Here is a 21,588-nt window from a genome sequence, read left to right as displayed (position 1 = left end):
ATGACACCTTATAAATGCAAGCTTTCTGTTCACTGAGGATTTAAATTTCTGAGTTATAGAGCACTAGGATGACTGAGTTTAAGACAGGGAGGGTACAGAGATTTTTCACTGATTTATTATGTTTAGCCAGCTGCATTGCACCTCATCTCTCTATAGAGGCAAATTAAGTTTATTCCAATGAGCACAACTATAATGAAAAATTACCTGAGTGTAACATTAAGGCTGAAGCAGTCTTTTAGAATTATGTCTACTAATTACCGTACTTCGTTTTAGAAAATATTGGTTGCAAGACTGAATCTATCTTGTGGCATACAGTAGCATATCACTTGCCCTTTTTGTGAATCTTACATTTATTTTTCATTTTGGGGTCCTATATATAGGGAATGCATGAATTTTTATTAAATATTTTCAAGGGTTTTTAAAAGAAGTTGACTAGAAATAAGGATTATTAAAATGCTCTTTATGCTTATTTATTTATTTTATCAGATTTATATCCCACCCACCCCCTCTAACTGGCTCAGGGGCTTAATATCACTTGATGTGGCAAATAATTTTAAATGTTGTTATCAGCAATCTTTTCTCTATTTCTTATTTTATTTGTACCACACCTTTCTCCCCAATGGGGCCCTGAGGTGACTTACATCATTCTCCTCACCTCCATTTTATTCTCACAACAACCCTATGTGGTAGGTTAGGCTGAAAAAGTGTGACTGGTCCAAGGTCAATCAGTGAACTTCCTTGGCACAAGTAGGAATTCAAACCCAGCTCTCCCAGACCAGACCAACATTCTTAACCACTACACCACACTGGCTATCTAATAATCATAATAGTGGAAGGCTATTAGTAACGATGTAGGTGTTAGTTATTTCTTTCCCTCTCCATTGCCATCCTGCCTTTGTTTGAAATGCTCCTCTATGGTGTCATGAAAGGAAATGAGAGAGGAAAAAAATGTCATGGATCAAATACTGTGTTTGCCCCCAAACTATATAATTCTGTGGAAGGCATTTTTACCATCTTTAGATTTATGGAATTAGATTTATGGAATGCTGCATCCCAAAGGAAATTGTTTAAAGCAAGCAATATCTATAAATATTAAAACTAATCGTGTATCATTCTCTGATCACAAGAGGTCAGCTATGACAATAACATTGTACACTGCTGCGAAAAATACTTGGTCACTGGTGCGTTTTCGCACTGACCTTCAAGTGGCGCAACGACCCTCTTCACACCGGAGGATCTGCGCGGATTTCGCACAAGAAGCGCCGGCGCACCCAAAAGAGCCGGCGACTTCCGTCGTGAAACCCGCTCAAACGCTTTCCTGCTTCTTGGCGGTTTCCGTTTGAGCGGGTTTCGCGACGGAAGTCGCCGGCTCTTTTGGGTGCGCCGGCGCTTCTTGTGCGAAATCCGCGCAGATCCTCCGGTGTGAAGAGGGTCGTCGCGCCACTTGAAGGTCAGTGCGAAAACGCCCAGTGTGTTTTCTAATGATAAACTGTTTCTACTCAGCTACAGCAGTACAGTTTTTGGCACAGTCAGGGCCACAAATGGAATACACATTATGGTCATGATAGGAATACCACTGAAAATGTCTTTTCAGTGTCTATATATTTATAGCATTATAGTTCAAATCATAGCTAGGAGGGATTTACCACAAGCAAACATTTTTTGGCATTGTCAATAAATACTGCTCTCTGTCTGCAGGCTAGGTGGAGGTACTAGAATGCAACCTGTGAGAGAGAATTCATATTAATTCCATAGGATGGAAAGCCTGATAGATGCAACCAGAAGCATTGATTAAGGTACAAAGTAATGCTAGGGATTATCAAGGTACAGCTAGGTGCTTTAGGAAAAAGAAGATGACTGCTAACTCAGTTACTCATCTTCTCCAGAAAAATTACGGACAAAATGAGGACCACATAAATCAGAAAATTAAGCTTTCAAGCAGAAACCGAACAACCATAATTTTGATGCCATGACCATTGCTCCTTCCAACTGGTTTTTACCAACCAGGATTACTGTGGGTCTAATTCACAGGTGATTTTCTTTAATCATGAATGCACATTCTGTGGTTCATATTGGTAATACAAACTGAAGTGGATCCAGACATGATAAGATGAAGAGTCCCATTTCTGCATTAACAGTGTGGTCATGTAGCAATTACCTATTAAACTCTGAAGGAGAACAGTGAAAAATAACCATAATACTTTCTTTCTTCAGCATCCTGCTTTTCTTTGAGGGCAGAAGCAGAAAATAAATAATAATAAAGGATACAGATGTCCTTGTGTCGCATATCTTTATAGTTGCATATCTTTGCACATCCAGTATGGCATATTGGTTATGAGTATCGGACCCAGGCTGGAATCCCCATTCACGTCATAGGGGCTTGCTGGCTGATCTTGAGCCAGTCACACACTCTCAGCGTAGCCAACCTCACAAGATTGCTGTGAAGATAAACAGAGGAGAGGAGAAGGATGAAACCACTTTGAATCCCCTTTGGGGAGAAATCCAAGATATAAATGAATTAAATAAATAATAAATTCATCTTAATTAAAATACTTACTTTAAAATACTTAAGACTGCAGTTTTGGGATACTCCATCTGTTGTTAAAAAACTATTTACCTCATATTTAATTTAACAACTTTGAGTATTCAGTCACAGTACAAGTACTATCTCCCTCTTCACATCAGAAGTAGGCCTTGACCAGTTTATTTGGAATGGGCAAAGAGATCAGAATCCATGAAATTGAAACTTGTAGATGAGCCATTCACAGCCCTTGAAAGTTTACGAAGCTAGTCATTTGGTAATTTGTTTAACTTCGGGGCATAATTTACCCAAGCAAATCATTGGTTTCACTCATGAAAACATTATTATTTGAAACATATGCACTTAATTATAGAGCTGTGAAATGCTTTTTTTGAGGAAAAAATAGCCTGAGGAATATGTTTTAAAAAATCAACCCCTCTTCAGGCTTGAAAATTTAATTAAATTCTGTGGAGGAATCTTTACAAAGGCAATAAAAGTGTGCAATTTGCACCATGCTGAGAATTCCTTGCAGTGATAAACAACTTCATATTCAAGTCATTCTGTAATGAAGAACTGGGGAAGTTTAGGAAACTTTAAGACTGTTTATATCCATATTAACAAGAAGTTGACAGCCATGCCCTGAACAACTAGGGTTGCCAAGTCCCCAGCTTCCTGGAGTGGGGGACTTTCACACATGCGAAACACGCATGTGGCATAATGACATCACCCGGAAGTGACATCATCAAAATGGTGATGCCCGTGTGGGGCCGCTCTAGGCATTTCTGGGAAAACACTATGGTTTTTCCAGATGCTCTAGCCATTTGGGAGGTAAAAACTCTATGGTTTCCCTTCCAAATGGCTAGAGCGTCCAGGAAAACCATGGAGTTTTCCTGGAAATACCTAGAGCAGCTCTGCATGGGCGCTGCCATTTTGATGACATTACTTCCGGATGATGTCATCATGCCAGTGATGTATGGGGAGGTTCTCCCCACCGGCCCAATGTGGACTGGTGGGTTGGGAACCCCGCGGAGGATTCCCCACCCAGATTGGGGGCTTGGCAGCCTTATGAACAACGTCCAATTCATATAAATTTTCCTTACATTGCTAAATGAAGAGATAATAATGGGTAATGTAATGTTAGTCTTGGTGGCTGAATTTAGGGCTGGCTCTAGGTTTTGGTGGTGACTGTTGACTAGTGAGTTGCCTACCAATGAGGCATTGTCTTTGGTACCATTTGCTCCTGACCCAATGAACAAACAAACAGGTAGTAGCTTCTCCCCCAATTCTTTGCCATCGGTTTTCTAGTAGGTGTGATAGGTGTGATGAATAGAAGCAGCAGTCCAGCCAGCTAATGGCCATTCTGGAAAGTGAAGACCCATGGATCCCATCTGCTGAGAGCAGCCATGCTTAAATTACAGTCTTCCTCCTCACTTCCAGCATGTTATGGCACATCTATAAGCAAGGCCAGCCCTAGACTATCTGGTGCCCTAGGCAAGGCTAACTTCTGGCACTCTCCTCTCCTGATAATCAATTTTCAAAAACAGACAAATTGGGGGGAGATGAAAAGCACAAATCTTGAAATTTCTCCTTGATCTGGATAGCCCAGGCAAACCTGATCTTGTCAGAACTTGGAAGCCGTGCAGGACCAACTCTGATAAATATTTGGATGGGAGACCTCCATGAAATAACAAAGTTGGGAGGCTCTGTTCAGCATCTCAGTTGGGCACTTTTCTTTAATCTGAGCTGGCCATCTGCTTTTGGAGGACAGAACAGAAAATAAGAGAGGTATCCAGGCTTATTATACAAGACTCATACTTCTGCATCATTGCCTGCTGTAGAAATGTTTCACTTACCACATGGTCCATCTAACTGCTGTTACTCTTTAAAGGGTTAAACAGAACTTCTGCTAATAGAAATGAGCTACTATCAGAAACAAGAGTTCTAGGCACTTAAGAGACATCATAAATGGAGCTTCTAATTAGAGCTACATAAAGGCATAAACACTGTACTCTAATCTCTCTCAAACACATTCTATGCTGTGCAAAGAACAACCAGTGCAGGGACTGAGAAGTTCATCCCTTGGAATTTGATCTTTCCAAATTTCCAAAGAGGACCCTTTCCAAAGCCCAGTTTCAAAAAGCCTTTAAGGAAAGAGAAACCCACAGGGTCTTCTTTGCTGTACATCTCTCTTAATTTCCAAAAATTTAACTTATTGGTAACAGGAATACCAAACTACAAATAAGCATCTGGACTCAATGGTTTTGCCAAGGTGTCACTGGGCTCTAATTTTATTCTATTACATAACAGAACAGCAAATCTAAAAATCCATTTATCCATAGCAAACGTAAACAATGAAAGATGAAAATTAATGGGCAGAGAAAGGTGCACCATTTTATAGAGCAGGGACAAGAGAGCAGATCCTCCTGAAAGTTGGGCAGCAAGTACTGTGCTGGGTCCAAGGAAACAAAACAGAAAAGCCCCCAAAGTTGTCAACTGCGCTCCTGGAATTAGAGAAGGCAGGGGAGGGGAGGGGAGGGGGGAGAGAGAGGTCTGCCATTTTAAGTGCCATTGCAGAGGCAACCTAACCCCTGAAGCAGCCAGACAAGCAAAGGAGAGAAGTGAGGAGCATTTAATAGCGACTGCAGCAGCAACAGGCTTAGCACTCCGTAGGCTAACAAATGAAAACTGATCCCAGGAAATTATGTTTTAAAAATATTTAACCTCTCCAAGCCACACAGTAGCAGAATGTCTGTCTTCCAAACAAAAATGACGTACTCAAGAGTAAACCTTCCAAGGCTTTTCTGTACTGTTGTATCCCTCAAGCCTCCACCCCCTCATTGGCTTTCCCCATTCAGAAGTGCCTGTCCCCTGCTGGCTGGGCCTCTTAGGCAAGCAACCAGGGCCGGGCTGTTTTTGCCCTTTCAGAGCTGCTGAGGACTGACAGAGGCTTCCTTTCCTTCCCATAGAGAGCAGCCCCCCTACACTCCAGACTTTAGCCATCAGAGGTGCCCAATGCAGTTCAGCAGGATTGATTCTGGAGTAACTTGGCCCAGGGCTGCACTTCTGTCAGAAAATTCCAGGCTGCTCAGCCATCCGAGAAAATGAGAGTGCAACTGGGAAATGACAAACACTGGCGTGCTTATGCTCATTATTGGCCACGTGTGCTCTGACCCTCCTCTGCTCCCTCCCTTCCCCCCACCCCAGCCTGTGCTTGGAAAGGCCTGCCTGCCAACCTAGTCAGCCACACCACCTCTGCCAAGTTTCTGGAGAACGCTGCAGTGGACAAGGATGCTCTTGCACACATGGTCCCACCACCACCTTGCGCTGCACCGCACCACACCTCTCCCATTCTTCTGTCTGTCTCTCTCTGTCTATCTCTCTCTCTCTCTCACACACACACACACACACAGAAAACACTTGCTCCTCTCACAGGGCAGAGTGATCATTAGTCATGTGGGGGGCACCCAATTTGGCACTCCCTGAAGGCCAGCACCCTAGGCAAATGCCTGATATGCCTAGTGGCAGGGCCAGCCTTGTCTATAAGGTACCATGGAAATGTTACAGAGTGGTGCTACTCTGCAGTGTTTATTTTCCTCTCCATATAAAAAAAAGTTACCCAGGAGACTAACTCAGAGTAAAAGAATAAACAGTCTGTTCCATTCACCTGGAGATAGTTTACCAAATTCCTTCTATGTACTGATTTGAATTATCATTTCCTACAAAAATGTGGTCCAAGTTTATTGTTAATGTAGATTGTCCAAATGTGTTTTACTCCAGATCTCTAATCTTTCAGTATTTGATTCTGTCACAGGGAAAATATGTGACTCCGCTGTCAATCACTGTGAATGCAACCCTTGTTTCAATGGAGGATCCTGTCAAAATGGAGTGGAAGGATATTACTGCCATTGTCCATTTGGTAAGTGGAATTTATGTTATGTTATTTATTTATTTTACAATAAATAAAGAAATATACCCTGCCTTTCTGCCCTCATCAGGGTCACATTTTAAGACTATCCTCAATCGCCCCTGCATTATTAAAACAATTAACACTAGAGCTAAAATACAAACAGACATAAAACAATGTGTTTATATCCGCTGTATCTGAGTTTTAGCTGACTCTTATCTCCTATAACAAGTGGGTGGATGAACAAAGAGGACTAAACTTACTTCCTTTGTTTGAAAGTATTCTTGCTTCGAACATATGCCTTCCTCCATTCCCCAAATTGAACATTCTGCTTCAAGAGAAACCAGTTTTAAGGGTGGTACAATGTGAAAAAGTGAAGAAGCTGAGACCTCAAAATGGTGATAACTAGGGATGAGCACAAACTGGGAAAATGCTGATTCATGGTCCATGAGAAACCACATATCATGGTTCATGAACCTCCACAAGCTTTTCCGTTTGTTGAATTGGTTTGTGATTTGTTAGGTTTATGACAATCCAAAAGATGCTCCTGGATACCCTCTCCAATATCCAGGGCTCCACTTCCTGCTGATGCAAGCAAACATCCATTTCACTTTCTGTCCCCTGGATCAGCACCTTCCTGGGGTGTTGGAGATCCCATTCTTTCACTGTTTGCACCTACTGGCCTTCCTCTACCTCCTCCAAGGGCTGGCGCACTGGCACAACTCCCACAACCACCGTCAAATCCACAGTACCCCCTTTTCCTTGATGACAGTTTCCTTCCCCTACATCAGCTCCCCCCAGGGAAGCTGCCACAACTCTCCAGTGAACTCAGAAAGCACAGTCCACCGTTGCTTTGGCCACCCACAAACCCAAACCAAATAAACCAAAAACCAGGCTGGTTCATGGGCAGTTCACATACATTGTGATTACCAAATCACAACTTGTGTTCTAACAAACTGGCCTGGTTCATCATGAAATTTGGATCGTAATTCAGTTCATTCCCATCCCTAATGCTACTCCTTCAAATGTTAGCCTTATGCCAACTTGAATTCCATCCTCTGATCACAGTCTTCTATTCTTTTAATGTAGGGTTGCTAGCTCCAGGTTGGAAAATTCCTGGAGATTTGGGGAAGAGAGTTTTGGGAGGGTAGAGTTTGGAAAGAGAGTGCAGCAAGGGATTTAATGTTGTAGACTCCACCCTCTGAAGCAGCTGTTTTTTGCAGGAGAACCGACCTCTGTAGTCTGGAGATCAGTTGTAATTCTAGAAGATCTCCAGGTCACTTGTGAAAGTTGGAAACACCATTGTAATGGTAGATCTTACTTCTCCTCTGTCCTAATTTATACAGCAGAAAGAGGTGGCAGGATTCTGAGGTGACAGTACGGGCTATACCACTTCAGACAGCAGGTGGGGAGAGTCACATTTTTAATGCTTCAATGCTGAAAAGCTTCATACAGGTTTTTTTTTTTTTAAAAAAAGCACATCAGAAAGAAAATGTGTAACATAGCCAGGCCTCAGATTAGTGGGAGCTCACAGGAGTGCAGCTCCTGAACCTTTCTGAGAGTTCCACCTCCTCCTCCTGAGAGTTCCACTTCCTTGTCCATTGAATAGTATGTGCAGCTGCATAACAATCCCTGGATGAGCTCCACAACCTATTTTTCTACAAAACAACCCCTGAGCGTAGCCTTTCATATACTGTACTAGTTTCCCATTTTACAGGTCATTATTAATTTAGGGGAACTAGATCTCATCCCTCTCCCTTGCAGTGGTACTATTCATTCTACCACCTTGCCATTCTGACACCTCTTTATCACTTCATTCCATTACATGCCTAGACCAGTCATCAGATTCTAAATGTGTTCTTTCCTCCTCACTTCTAAACTCAGATTCCTTTTTCCCCCATCCTAATTTTATATTCCATTCTTTTCCTCATTCTCCCAAATCTCAATTATCTTAGTTCCTATATCCCAATACCACATCCCCCCTTTTTTCCTAACCAGATTCCCTCTCCCTCTTTTCTTAGCAACAAATCCCACTCTCCCACATACTAACTTATAGTCCAGTTCTTTCTCCTCCCTACAGCCCCCTATGTATTGTCTCTTCTTAACTACATTCTGCTTCCCAGTTCTGAAATCAGGGAGTCTGTTATGCATTTTAAGCACTTTAAATGTTAAGCAGTTCCTTGCAAAAAAATATTATTTATAAAGGAATTCCTATTTGTAACAAAGTATGAATACAGACAGTGTATAGGACCCATAAGCCATAGTATAGGACTTCCAAGCCATAGTAAAGAAAAATACCACAAGCACTCTGTGAAATACCTTATATGTTGACTTGGGGAAAAAAATAGATGCTGAACTGCTAAATCAAAAAGGGTAGCCATGTTTGTCTGTCGGCAGCAATAGAAAAGAGTCCTGTAGCACCTTAGTCTAACACCTAAGCTTTTGTGAGTCACTGCTTTCTTCTTTCAGACACAGTTAGCTAGATATACATTCTAGCTCTATCTGAAGAAATGAGTAGTTAATCTTCAAGGTTCTACTGGACTCTTACTCTTCTCTACTGCTAAACCAGTGGTTTCATGTTGGCTACCATTTTTAAAATATTATCTCACATAGCCAACTATTTTTGAAAACAAACAGGTTTTGACTTAGTTCTGAAGCAACAAAACCCCCTTTTTTAAAGCATGGAAAACAAACAGCATATGCAGATAAATACAACAGGAGAATGAGAAAATTCATTGATTGGTATTCTGTAAACTTCCTAGTGAGTGTGTGAAGCTATAAGAAAGGAAGAGAGAAAAGACTCTCAGGGCGTTTTCGCACTGACCTTTTACTGGCGCGACCACCCTCCTCACGCCGGCGGATCTGCAGGGATTTCGCACCAGAAGCGCCGGCGCAGCCAAAAGAGCCAGCAACTTCCGTCGCGAAACCAGCTCAAACGGAAACCGCCAAGAAGCAGGAAAACGTTTGAGCGGGTTTCGCGACGGAAGTAGCTGGCTCTTTTGGCTGCGCCGGCGCTTCTGGTGCGAAATCCCTGCAGATCCGCCGGCGTGAGGAGGGTGGTCGTGCCAGTAAAAGGTCAGTGCGAAAACGCCCTCAGGTTTTTTTTGCATTTGTTTCAGAATTTTGCATAGTAAAATTGATAGTAAAGAGTAAACAAACCTGATTATGAGATGGAGAAAAACTCCACCCCGCAGACTGCTTTATTCCTTACTTTTGTTTTCCTGTGTGAGTCTGAAGAAGTTGGTTGAAATACAGCAGATTGTTACATTCAACTCCTGTGAGTAAATTGCCCCAGTGAGATCACAAGAGTGTGGATTTCCAAACTGTTTTTATTTATTTTGGCTTCTTTGTGTGTTTTTCCCTTAATAAAGCTATGCTTGGAAATTCTACTAAAGCCTGGCAAGGGACTTGTGGAGGGTATGACAAATTTAGCTTTCATTTAGTGGAAGTGCAGCTGCTGGGGATGCCTTTGAAGGTAAAAAAAAGAGGATGAGGAAATGAAGTCTGTATTCAGGAGAACTGCACTGCTGTATTTTCATTTATTTATTTTTCAGGGAATGGAAGTCTCCTGGTTACACTCACAAGGTCCTCAAGTATTTCCTGAGTTGAACCTGGCAACTGTACCCCTTTCATGCATTAACTGCATACATAGAGCAAGCTCTGGAATTGTGTCCACTGTCTCTATTCATGATCTTTATGGGTTTATTTGAAGGTGTGATCAGTTAAGAACCACCCATATTTAAATTATACACGCAGAAGGTGTTGTTGTGCAGTCAGGGGCTTGCCAAAAGGCTGGGTGAACTTGTAGAGGTTAGAAGTGGGAGCAGCAGGTGCCATTCCCATCTTCCATGTGAACATGGAATCTGAAATGGGGAATGCAGACTAGGAAAATGTTCATGTAGATCAGGGATCAAAACTGTACAGTATTGTTTATCTAAATGTGATTGTGTATTTCTTAAGATGGTTAGCAAATCTAGTTCCTCACTGTGAAATACCAAAAAAAGTTAGTATTTGGCACAGTCTGAATTAAAATGTTTTATTAATATTTAAATCCAATTAAAATGTTCCCAAGCAGAGCAATGTTTTGTTTTGCAATGCAAGCCAAATGAGTTTTTAAAAATATGGCTCCTGGTGCATATTTCAGTTTTGTCCTTTTGAGGATTGTCATTATGAAATGAACATAAAATATTTTATATCTCAACAGAAGAAGTTAAATTACAAGCACTGTTATTAGAATAACTTCACTGGACCACATTCAGTATCCGTATTTTTGACAGTCTGTTCAACAAACAAAATACAGCAATTGTGATTAAGCGCTTACTGATAATGGAAATGCTTTTTTTTATTTTATAGGTGTTTTTGGAAAGCATTGTGAAGTAAATAGCTATGGATTTGAAGAACTATCTTATATGGAATTTCCCAGTATGGATCCAAACAACAATTACATTTACATAAAATTTGCAACTATCAAAAGTAATGCTCTGATGTTGTATAATTATGACAACCAGACTGGAGATAGAGCGGAATTCCTGGCCCTTGAAATAACTGAAGAAAGGCTGAGATTCTCATACAACCTTGGCAGTAGCACATACAAACTCACCACAACAAAGAAAGTGTCTGATGGACAGTTTCACACTGTTATTGCCCGGAGGGCTGGAATGGTAAGCATTATTCAACTTAAAATTAATTAAATAAAGTTCATTCAATACCAGCCCCTTTTGCTTTCAAATAAATGCAAAATGCATATAGAAAAAAGTAAAATTGTAATAGTTACATCATATATTAACCTGAAGCATGTAAAAGTCTAAAATGAATATTACCGTATTTTTAGAAGGAGGGTAAATGACTGTTCCAGTCTGATTAATTGGTAAAGACTATGGTAGGAATAATTAGCAAGAGCTAATTAAAAGTCTGATTTAATGCTTGGAATAACACAAGAATCAGCCGTTTGAACTGAAGACTATATTGTTGCTATGTACATTTTTTCATCATTAGCAGATATCATTCTTCTGCTGCACAGTTTTCTACTCTGTTCTCTCCACCTTCCATTCTAGTCTTCTCCCTCCCCCCCACCCCTTAGTAGGCTATTCACATAAATCATTGCACACATTAAAGCAATCTTTTTGTTTTTCTTTCTTCCTTTTAAAAGAAACACCCTGTTCATAGTTCTTAATAATATGAATATTTGTAATACAATTTTAAACTTAGCAGCTGGAACCCAAATAGTTCTGTATGTAGGTGGAAGTGCTTCCGCTGACTGAAAGGTGACATCAGTTTTGCTTCCTGGTGCTATGGTAGGAAAGGTATGAAGAAAGCTGAGAGTATCCACATGCCCCTTTGAGTCCAAGCCAGTTTATGTTTTGTTCTGATCTCCAGTCATGTTTTATACAAAATAGCCATTTCCCTTGTGGCTTTAGATATCAATTTCAATAACAGTTTATGGGAAATATCACTAATTTTGGCAATACAATCATATCCTAAATTAGTTTTAGAACTATGTTAAGAATATTAGCTGTGGAAAAAGTGGCATGCTGAGAGATCAGAAATTACAAACTCTGGGGCCTAAGCTAGCGAAGGCATAGAATAGGAAGCCAGATAAGTGCCTGATGGGCAGTTTTACATAGGATGCTAGACTAGATGGATCTCTGGTCTGATCTAGCAGGGCTCTCTTTGTTGCAAAGTTGAAGGCTTCAAATGCAGCAACATTAACAATTCAGTCATTTAAAAATTAAGATAATATTTGCACATACTCTTCTTCATGAAAATCATTTAAAAGTTTTGTGCATTCTATTAAATACACAACAGTCACTTTAGGATTCTCATGGACATTTGAATCTTTTGATTAATTGGAAGGAATACGAATGCATTTGTAGACCATTGCATGGTGGGGGGGGGGGGATTAAAAAAATCCAAAAAGATTGTTCAAGTTTCACTATGCAGAATTATTCATATGTGTAGCTACTTAATTTTCTTTTTAAGAAGCAGTTCACGTAAATGAAAGGAACTCAGCAACAGAAAACTGAACATGAACTATTTCATAAATTAGTTATGGAAATTTTCATGTAAAAATAGAAAGGAATTCAACAATAGGATATTAAACATGAACCATTTAAGAAATTAATTATGGAATTTTTCATGTAACATCAGAAAACAAGCATAAAGTGATATGTGAAAGCGGACCATAGAAAAATAGTGAAATATAAGGGAAAATCCCTAGTGACTTAACAAAATTCCCATATTGCACCAGTAAAAATCTCGTCTTCCAAGAGAATTTGTGATGACTTCAATATTCAAATCACTAACTCTAATAAGATGTTAATCAAAGTATATAATAGGAATTTTTTTAATCCAGTGAAATATGTCTCCCACACCCCACAATCATTATCATAAAAGATCTGTGACATTTCTCAATGAGTTGACTAAGAAACAGACAGAATCTCATGCAAGAAGAGGCATCAAGTTCTCAAAAGAGAAAATATTTTCTCCAATGACAGCTCCCCCCCTCCCCCGCAGAAGTACATATTTAGCTGTGAATGGTATTGTGCCAGGTTATAGAGTTACCCGATATACTGGCAGTACTTGTCAATAACTGGTTGGGTGTTTCATTGTAGGTAAAATAATGTGACACTATTACAATGCAATCATACCCAAAGATTCTCTAGTCTTAACCCACTGATTTCAATAGGCTGGATTTTGTATTGAATTGCACTGGCAGTCTCTTACCTCCATTATAACTTCATGAATTCAAATTGTCAGGCTATTACTGTCTATAAGTATAACTATTGTAAATGCTACATTAGTAGATTATATTTAAAATATAGTAAATAGTTTTCTTTGACAAGAAGTACTCATACAAAAGACACTGACGCAGAAAACAGCAACCCCAAGATTCCTCCCCCTTCCTCTTTTTCCATTGAGAAATCAGATGTGATGTCATCTATTTATTTATTTCCTTAATTTGTACCCCACTTTTCTCCTCAACAGTATTCAAAAGCAGCTTACATTGTTCTCTTCTGCATCATTTTATCCTCACAACACTCCTTGAGGTATGTTGTGCTGAGTGCAACTGGTTCAAGGCCTCTAAACAAACTTCCATGATGGGAGAGGGGGTGGGATTTGAATTTGGATCTCCCAGTTCCATGTCCAAAACTCTAACCACTACCTGTACTTCCACACTCACTGAATAATGCAGTTTCAATTCACTTTCAAAACATTTTGTAACTGGGATTTCATTATTTATCAAACTAAACAACTCGATATGCTTATCTAATCAAATTTCCGTCCAGAGGGAAGTACAACAGTGTTCCATCCTTGCACTCCATCTTTTCAACTTGTATTTGAACAGCTTTGTACCTGGGTTATGGGATCTTTCTGTCCATGCAGTACATTTGGAAAGTCATCCAGTTCCTGCCTTATTGTACACTGACAATTTAAGTCTTACTTTCAAGAACACAAATCATCTAACATGAGCAGTAAAGGCCTTTATAACGTAACAGTGAAGTCTTAGAGATCAACTATGATAAACCCAAATTTTGATATTCACAAAATAAAAAAAAGCTGGAAAATTGATACACATTCTGTGCAAGTGGTAAAGTAATTTAAAGACTTAGGGATTGTATTTCATTGAATCTGTCATGATCTTAGCAAATTCACTGTTAAACTGAAAATCAAATCAATATTTTTAGCATTTAGGTATTTTTTTTTATCCTAGGAGCTCAGCACTTTTTGAGAGTAGACAGGACACTTGTGGTACCACATATGCTCTATGGATCACCAATTTGGTTCTCAGGCCAAGTTGAACTACTCATAGAATCATAGCGTTGGAAGGGACATCCAGGGTCATCTAGTACAACCCCGTGCACAATGCAGGCAACTCACAAATACCTCCCCCTAAATTCATAGGATCTTCATTGCTGTGAGATGGCCATCTAGCCTCTGTTCAGAAACCTCCAAGGAAGGAGAGCCTACCACCTCCCAAGGAAGCCTGTTCCACTGATGAACAGCTCTAACAGTCAGGAAGTTCTTCCTAATGTTGAGCCGGAAACTCCTGATTTAATTTCAGCCCATTGGTTCTGGTCCTACCTTCTGGGGCCACAGAAAACAATTCCACACCATCCTCTAGATGACAGCCCTTCAAGTACTTGAAAATGGTGATCATATCACCTCTCAGCCGCCTCTGCTCCAGGCTAAACATTCCCAGCTCCTTCAACCTTTCTTCATAGGACAGTCTCCAGACCCCTCACCATCTTTGTCACCCTCCTCTGTACCCGTTCCAGCTTATCTATATCCTTCTTAAAATGTGGTGCCCAAAACTGGACACAATACTCCAGGTGAGGTCTTACCAGAGCAGAGTAAAGTGATACCATCACTTCACTTCATCTGGACATTATACTTCTGTTGATACAACCCAAAATTGCATTTGCCTCTTTAGCCACCACATCACACTATTGACTTATGTTCAGCATATGATCCACTAAGACCCCTAGATCCTTTTCACACATACTACTGCTAAGACAAGTCTCCCCCATCCTATAACCATGCATTGGATTTTTCAGTGCATTACTCAGTAGGCTTCAGACAATTTTTTTTCATAAAATTATTGTACTTCCCCCATGGGCTGGGGGCTGGCTTGACCACTAGGCAAACTAGGCAGTTACCTAGGGTGCCAGAAGGAGACCCCCCAAAAAATTGGGCTCCCCCCTCCTGGTGTCCACAACAACTGCCTAGTCTGTTTGCCTGCCTGTCTTCTCCCCCCGCCACTGCTGCCCACCCCCTCCCTTCCCTTGCACTTTGCCTGCCCCCACCCCCCAGCACGATCAGAGGAGTGCGTTGAGACTGGGTCCTATCAACTTCAATACGGCCGGTGTGGCATCTAATCCTTTGAAGCGTGCTCAGGAGAAGGCTTCACTCCCCCTCACTTCTGGTTCCAGGAAGGAGGGGGGAGAAGCCTTCTCCCACACGCACTTCAAAGGATTAGATGGCACACCACCTGCATCAAAGCGCTCCACCAGTCTCAGCATGGCATGCTCTGATGGCAAGGGTGATGGAGTACAGCACTTCATTGCAGTGCTGCAGAGAGAGAGAGGGCACCAGCAGGGGGCTTGCATGACGGCAGGCGCGCGCCCTAGAGCTGGCGCTGCATGTATAACATCTACAGTCATATAGCTTTAACTGGGTCTTTTAAATATTTCTACTTTGATGTGGAAAACAATCATTAACTTTAGATTTAGAGTGCTTAACATTTAAGACCTTCCTGCTTTCACTTGATCAGCAGCCTGTGAGTACTTTTGGGCTTTGTGGAACAGAGCTGCAGATTTCCAAATGACATAATTGTTCCCAGTAAGGCCCTTGAGCACCTTAAGAGAGCTACTCATTAAGAAATAACAGGAGTGACACCTCTTGCTTAAATATTACAGAAGGAAATGTTCTCTGCTTTACACAGGAATTAAATATCAAGCTGAATTTTAATCTCCATACTATCATCACATATTGACAGTTCCTAAACTGAGACAGTCGTACCTGATTGCACGATGTAATGCATTACCCACATCTCAGTTGTAAGGTTGCTTTTTCAGGATGTCTTCAGAACAGCACTTTTGTGACTGCTCTTAGTCATCAGTTGACTCATTAATGCATGTTTTTCTTTATTGCCCAAAACATGCTGAGGGCAGAGCAAAATTTCTTTAAGAAGATGAGATATTGGATTTATATCCCTCCCTCCCTCCACTCCGAAGAGTCTCAAAGCGGCTCACAATCTCCTTTACCTTCCTTCCCCACAACTGACACCCTGTGAGGTGGGTGGGGCTGGAGAGGGCTCTCACAGCAGCTGCCCTTTCAAGGACAACCTCTGCCAGAGCTATGGCTGACCCAAGGCCATGCTAGCAGGTGCAAGTGGAGGAGTGGGGAATCAAACCTGGTTCTCCCAGATGAGTCCGCACACTTAACCACTACACCAAACTGGCTCTTTAGAAATGGTTATCAAAATATTCAGCTACTGTGGACACTCATAAGCTAAGATTACTTCTGAGAGGATGCAACTAAACTTGTATTGTTGATATGGCTAATTATTGCTTTGTTGTTATTCTTAATTATTAAATCATGGTGTTTTATTTCCCTACCATAAAAATAAGATATTCTAGTGTCAAAAGTGCATATAGCGCATATAGTAACTCTACTGGATTAAACTGCCATTTCCTATAGGGATGTAGGAAACTGGTAAAATCATTAACTTGTCAGATTTGAGATACAGTAAAGTGACAAGGTAGAAATTCTCATAACTGAAGAGGTAACAGTAGCAAATTAACTGCTGAAGTAACCTGTAGGATCATTTGAATTTTGTTAGGAATTGAATTCTGTGAAATCAGATACAAGTAAAATATAGTTCCGAAACTTTTTTTCAAGTCACTCTTTGTCTAGCATTGAGAATGTGTAGCAATATAAATTGATAGAAATTACTTGTAAGGAGCTGGCTAATAGAAAGTGTGTTTTTATACAGCATGCATGTTTGGTGCTTGTAGTCAGACAAGCCATTTAACAGAAATATTAATATATAAATTAGAGCGCATTTTACACAGTAATGACAAACTCAAGATTCTTCCATGTTTTTTGTAGCCTGTGTTTGGCTAATATAAACACAGCTCAAGATTTTAACATTCAGTTAATGCATCTTGTCCTTCAATAAAATGCAAATTGTGGACTCCTGCAGTCTCAATTTGCCTTGGGAGTATGCCAAGAAGGATTTAACCCTTCAATCTCTACTAGATTTTGGTATTTGAAGCCTGTTTTCCTGATTGGTGGTTAACCATTTTAAAAGAGAAATATTGCCTTCTGCAATTTGTGTTTTATGTATGAATCATCTTGTATCATCTCCATCTTGTCTATTTGACTATGTCAGGCACAAAACACAAGGTACTTAGTTAATTTAGCCAGAGTCAGCAGGGTGAAAGAGAATGAGCAAGCCATCAGTTAACTTGTAGGGTTCAAAGTATAAAAATTCCTTTGTTTTTCCTGTCTTCCAAATGCTTTTGGGGTATTTTCCCAGAGGGGATTGGAGACAAAAGTGTAGTTATAATAACTACTGTAATAAGAAAGTTGCTGCCAGTGTTGAAAGATGGTGGTAAGAGTTAACATATTAGTTTTCTTTTTGAGTGCATTTTAAAAATAGAAAACTAAACTGCAAAAATTAGTTTCAACCCTCTCAGTTTGTACATTTAGTAATAAATTAAACCAATTCTTATTTGGGGCTTTATGATGAATGCCTAAAGTAGTAATCCATTATTGATGTAATTTTGCAGGCAGCTTCCTTGACTGTGGACTCCTGCTCAGAGGAAGTGGAACCAGGCTACTGCACTGTTAGCAATGTGGCTGTCTCTAGTGATTGGTAAAGAACATTTCACCTTATCCATTAGCACAGAATATGCAGCCAAATCCATAAAGGCTAGGCGATTTCAGATAAATATATTGGTTGACCCTAAAGACTGATTGATTCCCTAAAGTATAAGTTTTAGGTCCACATATTTTGACACACAACTGAATTGCTGATTAAGGTTTTAGAAAGACTTGGGTGTAATAACTTATTAGCAACTCCTTTCATTTAAATACAAGGTGATCAGGTTTAGGGCAGAGTTAGAAGGTGGTCTCAAACTGTTGTACTGGAGCTTGATCCTATCATAGGATTGATCCTATCATATTACAAAAGAACTCAACATGTTTGTTTACAGATTATACAATTTGGGTTTAGAGGCTGTAACTGCAACAATTCCAGCAACCATTTTAGAAAACCTGCTCTTGTTTCTTCCTTCCAAACTTTACCAGGAAGCAAATGGACTCTTTTCCAAACATTACATCTTTATTAATGCTACAATTCTTTTGTGTAGTCTTTGCAACAGGAACCATTTTTCTTTTAATTGCCAATGATGACCATAACAAGGTCTCATATTTAATAAACTGCAATTAGATTTAATTGTAAAATATTATAATCCATAAAACAGACAAAATTTATATATAACTCACTAGTTCTCAGATGCACACTTTGATCTAAGAACAAGAGAAAAAATATATTTTCAGAGACAGCTTTTATAAATTATGAATAATAATCAGTATCAGGGTTCACTAACTGGAAGCCTGGAAGCCATGTGTAGCCTGCGAATCAAGCTTGTCTGTTCTTCCTGTGTCCTATAAAACTTTACTTAAGGTATGATAAATTTTTCACTATTGCTGTTATCTACATAGTAATTAAAAGATGTAGAGAGATGAACTTCAAGACACCAAGAATGGCAGTACTGTGTTTATTACCTCCACTACCTCTAGACTGTCTAGTCCAGATCCCATTACAATATGTGTTTTGCTGCCACCATTAGCAGCAGCCATTGGCTGAATAGGGTTATGAAAACATCCTGAAGAATAGAATGCATATGTTAGCCAACAGTCTACAGTAGAGATGGAGGGATGATGGAAAGGAGGTCTCAGTCTCTGCCATCTTCATCAGCATGATATTCCAGCCATAAGACACCCTGGGGAAATAAACTACATTTCTCAGGCATCCTAAGAGTACTGCAGTTGGCACTGTTCAGGGTGTCAGGCAAGGTCGTATGGAGACGGCCTTCCCTTTTTTCTTTTAGTCTTTTCATGTTAACCACAGCTATTGAAGTCCCTGAGAGTGTGAAGGGAGTAGAAATTATGTTGTCACCAAAGAAACATCTGATACCTAAAGTGATTCAGGGGGCTGGTGGAAAGGGGGTTTAGAAGCTGATAGGATAAAGGGTTCATAGGGAAGACATGGCATATTATCAGTAGTTTCACATCTTGTAGAACAATAAGATTCTTTTCCCAAGAATACTCCAAAGTTGCTAATCAGTTGCTTGGCCTTTTATGATTTGAGCCAGGGGAAGTTTGGCCATTGCTAGTCAAAAACTGATCCATTTACAGAAACATTCACAGTATATGTACAAATAGTACTCCTTTGGTGAATGAAATAATTGACCCCTGTGGACTCTGGCTGAGCCCTGTTTTCATGTTCAAATGATCAGTTTCCAACCCAAGTAATGTTACTTTCTCAATGAATCACTTCCAGGGCTTGATTTCGGTCACACTGTATATGGAACACTCAGTACAATCAAATTGAGGCCTTTAGTTGTAACAAAGTAAGGTATTTACTACAGTTTAGAAGAAGCTATTATATTACATGAAGTCATTATAAATTATTGTTCTCTAATGGTTTTGATTAAGTGAAAACTGTAATCAAATGCATTAAAAAGACAGTGGGTTTTTCCCACACTTCCCTTTCAAAACTAATTTTAACTTTCGGAAGGATTTGACCAACATCCTCAACAAATTACTTTTCCATAAATGCTTTTCTAGCCACTGATGTGATTCCTGATGTTTTAATTATTACCATTATTAGTAGGTAGTATATCTGTCCTTTTGCCATTTAAGTCAGTGTTCTATTTTTTTGTATTTCCCTCCCCAGGACTTTAGATGTACAGCCAAACAGAGTCACAATTGGAGGTATCAGGTCCATAGAGCCAATACTTCAAAGGAAAGGACAGGTGGAAAGTCATGATTTTGTCGGTTGCATAATGGAGTTTGCAGTCAATGGACGTCCCTTAGAACCCAGTCAAGCTTTGGCAGCTGAAGGCATCTTAGATCAGTATGTCATTTATTCGGTTTATTTATACAATGCTGAGATCAGGGAGTAGTGACTTGGGAGAGTGCCTTCTCTGTCATGGCACCAAAGCTCTGGAACTTCCTCTCTAGAACAAATGAATCTCTCCCCAGGAAGACTCATCTGTCTCCTTCTGTTGCCACCTTCCATCAGCGAGTAAAAACCCTTTTTTTACTCCCATTCCATTTTACTTTCTCTCAGTGATCTCTTCTTCCTAACCAATGTTTTAATTGCTGTTTATGTGCTGTATGTATTTTAACTCTGATTTTTAAATTGTTTTAATGATGTGTGTGTATGGTGTGTGTTCTGGGGGAGTTGACTTTAATGGTTTTAAAATATGATTTTTATAAGGTGTACTTTTAATTGTTAGCTACCTTAGTAGCCCTTGTAAGGAAAGAAAGATGGGATCCAAATAAATAATCAGGGAGTCAACCAATTAAGATGCTGAAGGGGAGGGACGGTGGCTCAGTGGCAGAGCATCTGCTTGGGAAGCAGAAGGTCCCAGGTTCAATCCCTGGCATCTCCAAAAAAGGGTCCAGGCAAATAGGTGTGAAAAACCTCAGCTTGAGACCCTGGAGAGCCGCTGCCAGTCTGAGAAGATAATACTGACTTTGATGGACTGAGGGTCTGATTCAGTAGAAGGCAGCTTTATATGTTCATTTATTTATTTATTTTATTCGATTTTTAGCCCGCCCTTCCCGTAGAACAGGCTCAGGGCGGGTTACATCATAAAAACAGTCAACAATAAAAACAATAAAAGACCAGTTTAAAATATATAAAATCTAAAATTAGACAGACTAAGATGGCAGATTCTGCCTCACAGATGTGGCCTATTGTTCAGGTCCAGCAGATCTTGTAGCGCTGGTTTGGAATGAGGAGGGGAGGCCGATAACAAGTAACGCCCACTGCCTCAGCTGAAAGCCTGGTGAAAGAGCTCTGTTTTACAGGCCCTGCGGAATTGAAGCAGATCCCGCAGGGCCCGGATCTCCAGGGGGAGCTCATTTACATAGTCATCATGGTTTCTGTAAAAAAAAAAAGTGAGTTGTGCATGAAGACCATCAGCATACTAATTTTCTTGCTGGCTCTGGAACTCTGCCACTGACTGAATACTTATATCCAAAATACATATTGTAGAGTACAAAAGTAATTTGTTTTCAGTATTCAGTGTAAAGGGCAGCACACATTTCCATCTGTATTACCATGCGCAATATGGAAATGTATGTTTCTGGTATTGTATCTGGTTTTGTATGCGTTGTTGTACATGGCTATATTGCATTGGAGTTTTACCACTGCAGTCCTGTACCTAGTTCACCACAGTGAGGTCAGTAGGACTTTACATGTGTAAAATGAATGGAAGCACTGCACTGAAATATATTTATGCTTCCAGTGATACCAGTTTCTAGTAGATAAGCAGGATTCCTTTAGCAATTTCAAATCCTCTAACCCACCTTATTTGATTCAGTACATTTAATGCCCTTTTTTACAGTCCTAGGGCCTGTT

General features: G+C 40.1%; 1 protein-coding gene across 1 annotated transcript in view; it reads left to right on the top strand.

The window, feature by feature from the left end:
* Positions 1-21,588, top strand: part of FAT4 (FAT atypical cadherin 4) — a 186,808-nt gene that overhangs the window by 150,094 nt on the left and 15,126 nt on the right. The window contains exons 10-13 of the mRNA XM_060247379.1: positions 6,333-6,437; positions 10,779-11,086; positions 17,720-17,805; positions 19,894-20,073. Of these exons, the coding sequence (XP_060103362.1) occupies positions 6,333-6,437; positions 10,779-11,086; positions 17,720-17,805; positions 19,894-20,073 (679 nt within the window). The remainder of the gene's footprint in view (positions 1-6,332; positions 6,438-10,778; positions 11,087-17,719; positions 17,806-19,893; positions 20,074-21,588) is intronic.

Source organism: Heteronotia binoei, chromosome 9 (assembly GCF_032191835.1).
Source record: "Heteronotia binoei isolate CCM8104 ecotype False Entrance Well chromosome 9, APGP_CSIRO_Hbin_v1, whole genome shotgun sequence".
NCBI classification, from domain to species: Eukaryota; Metazoa; Chordata; class Lepidosauria; order Squamata; family Gekkonidae; genus Heteronotia; species Heteronotia binoei.
The sequence above is the reverse complement of the archived record's forward strand: the minus strand, read 5'-3'. Positions and strand labels throughout refer to the sequence as shown.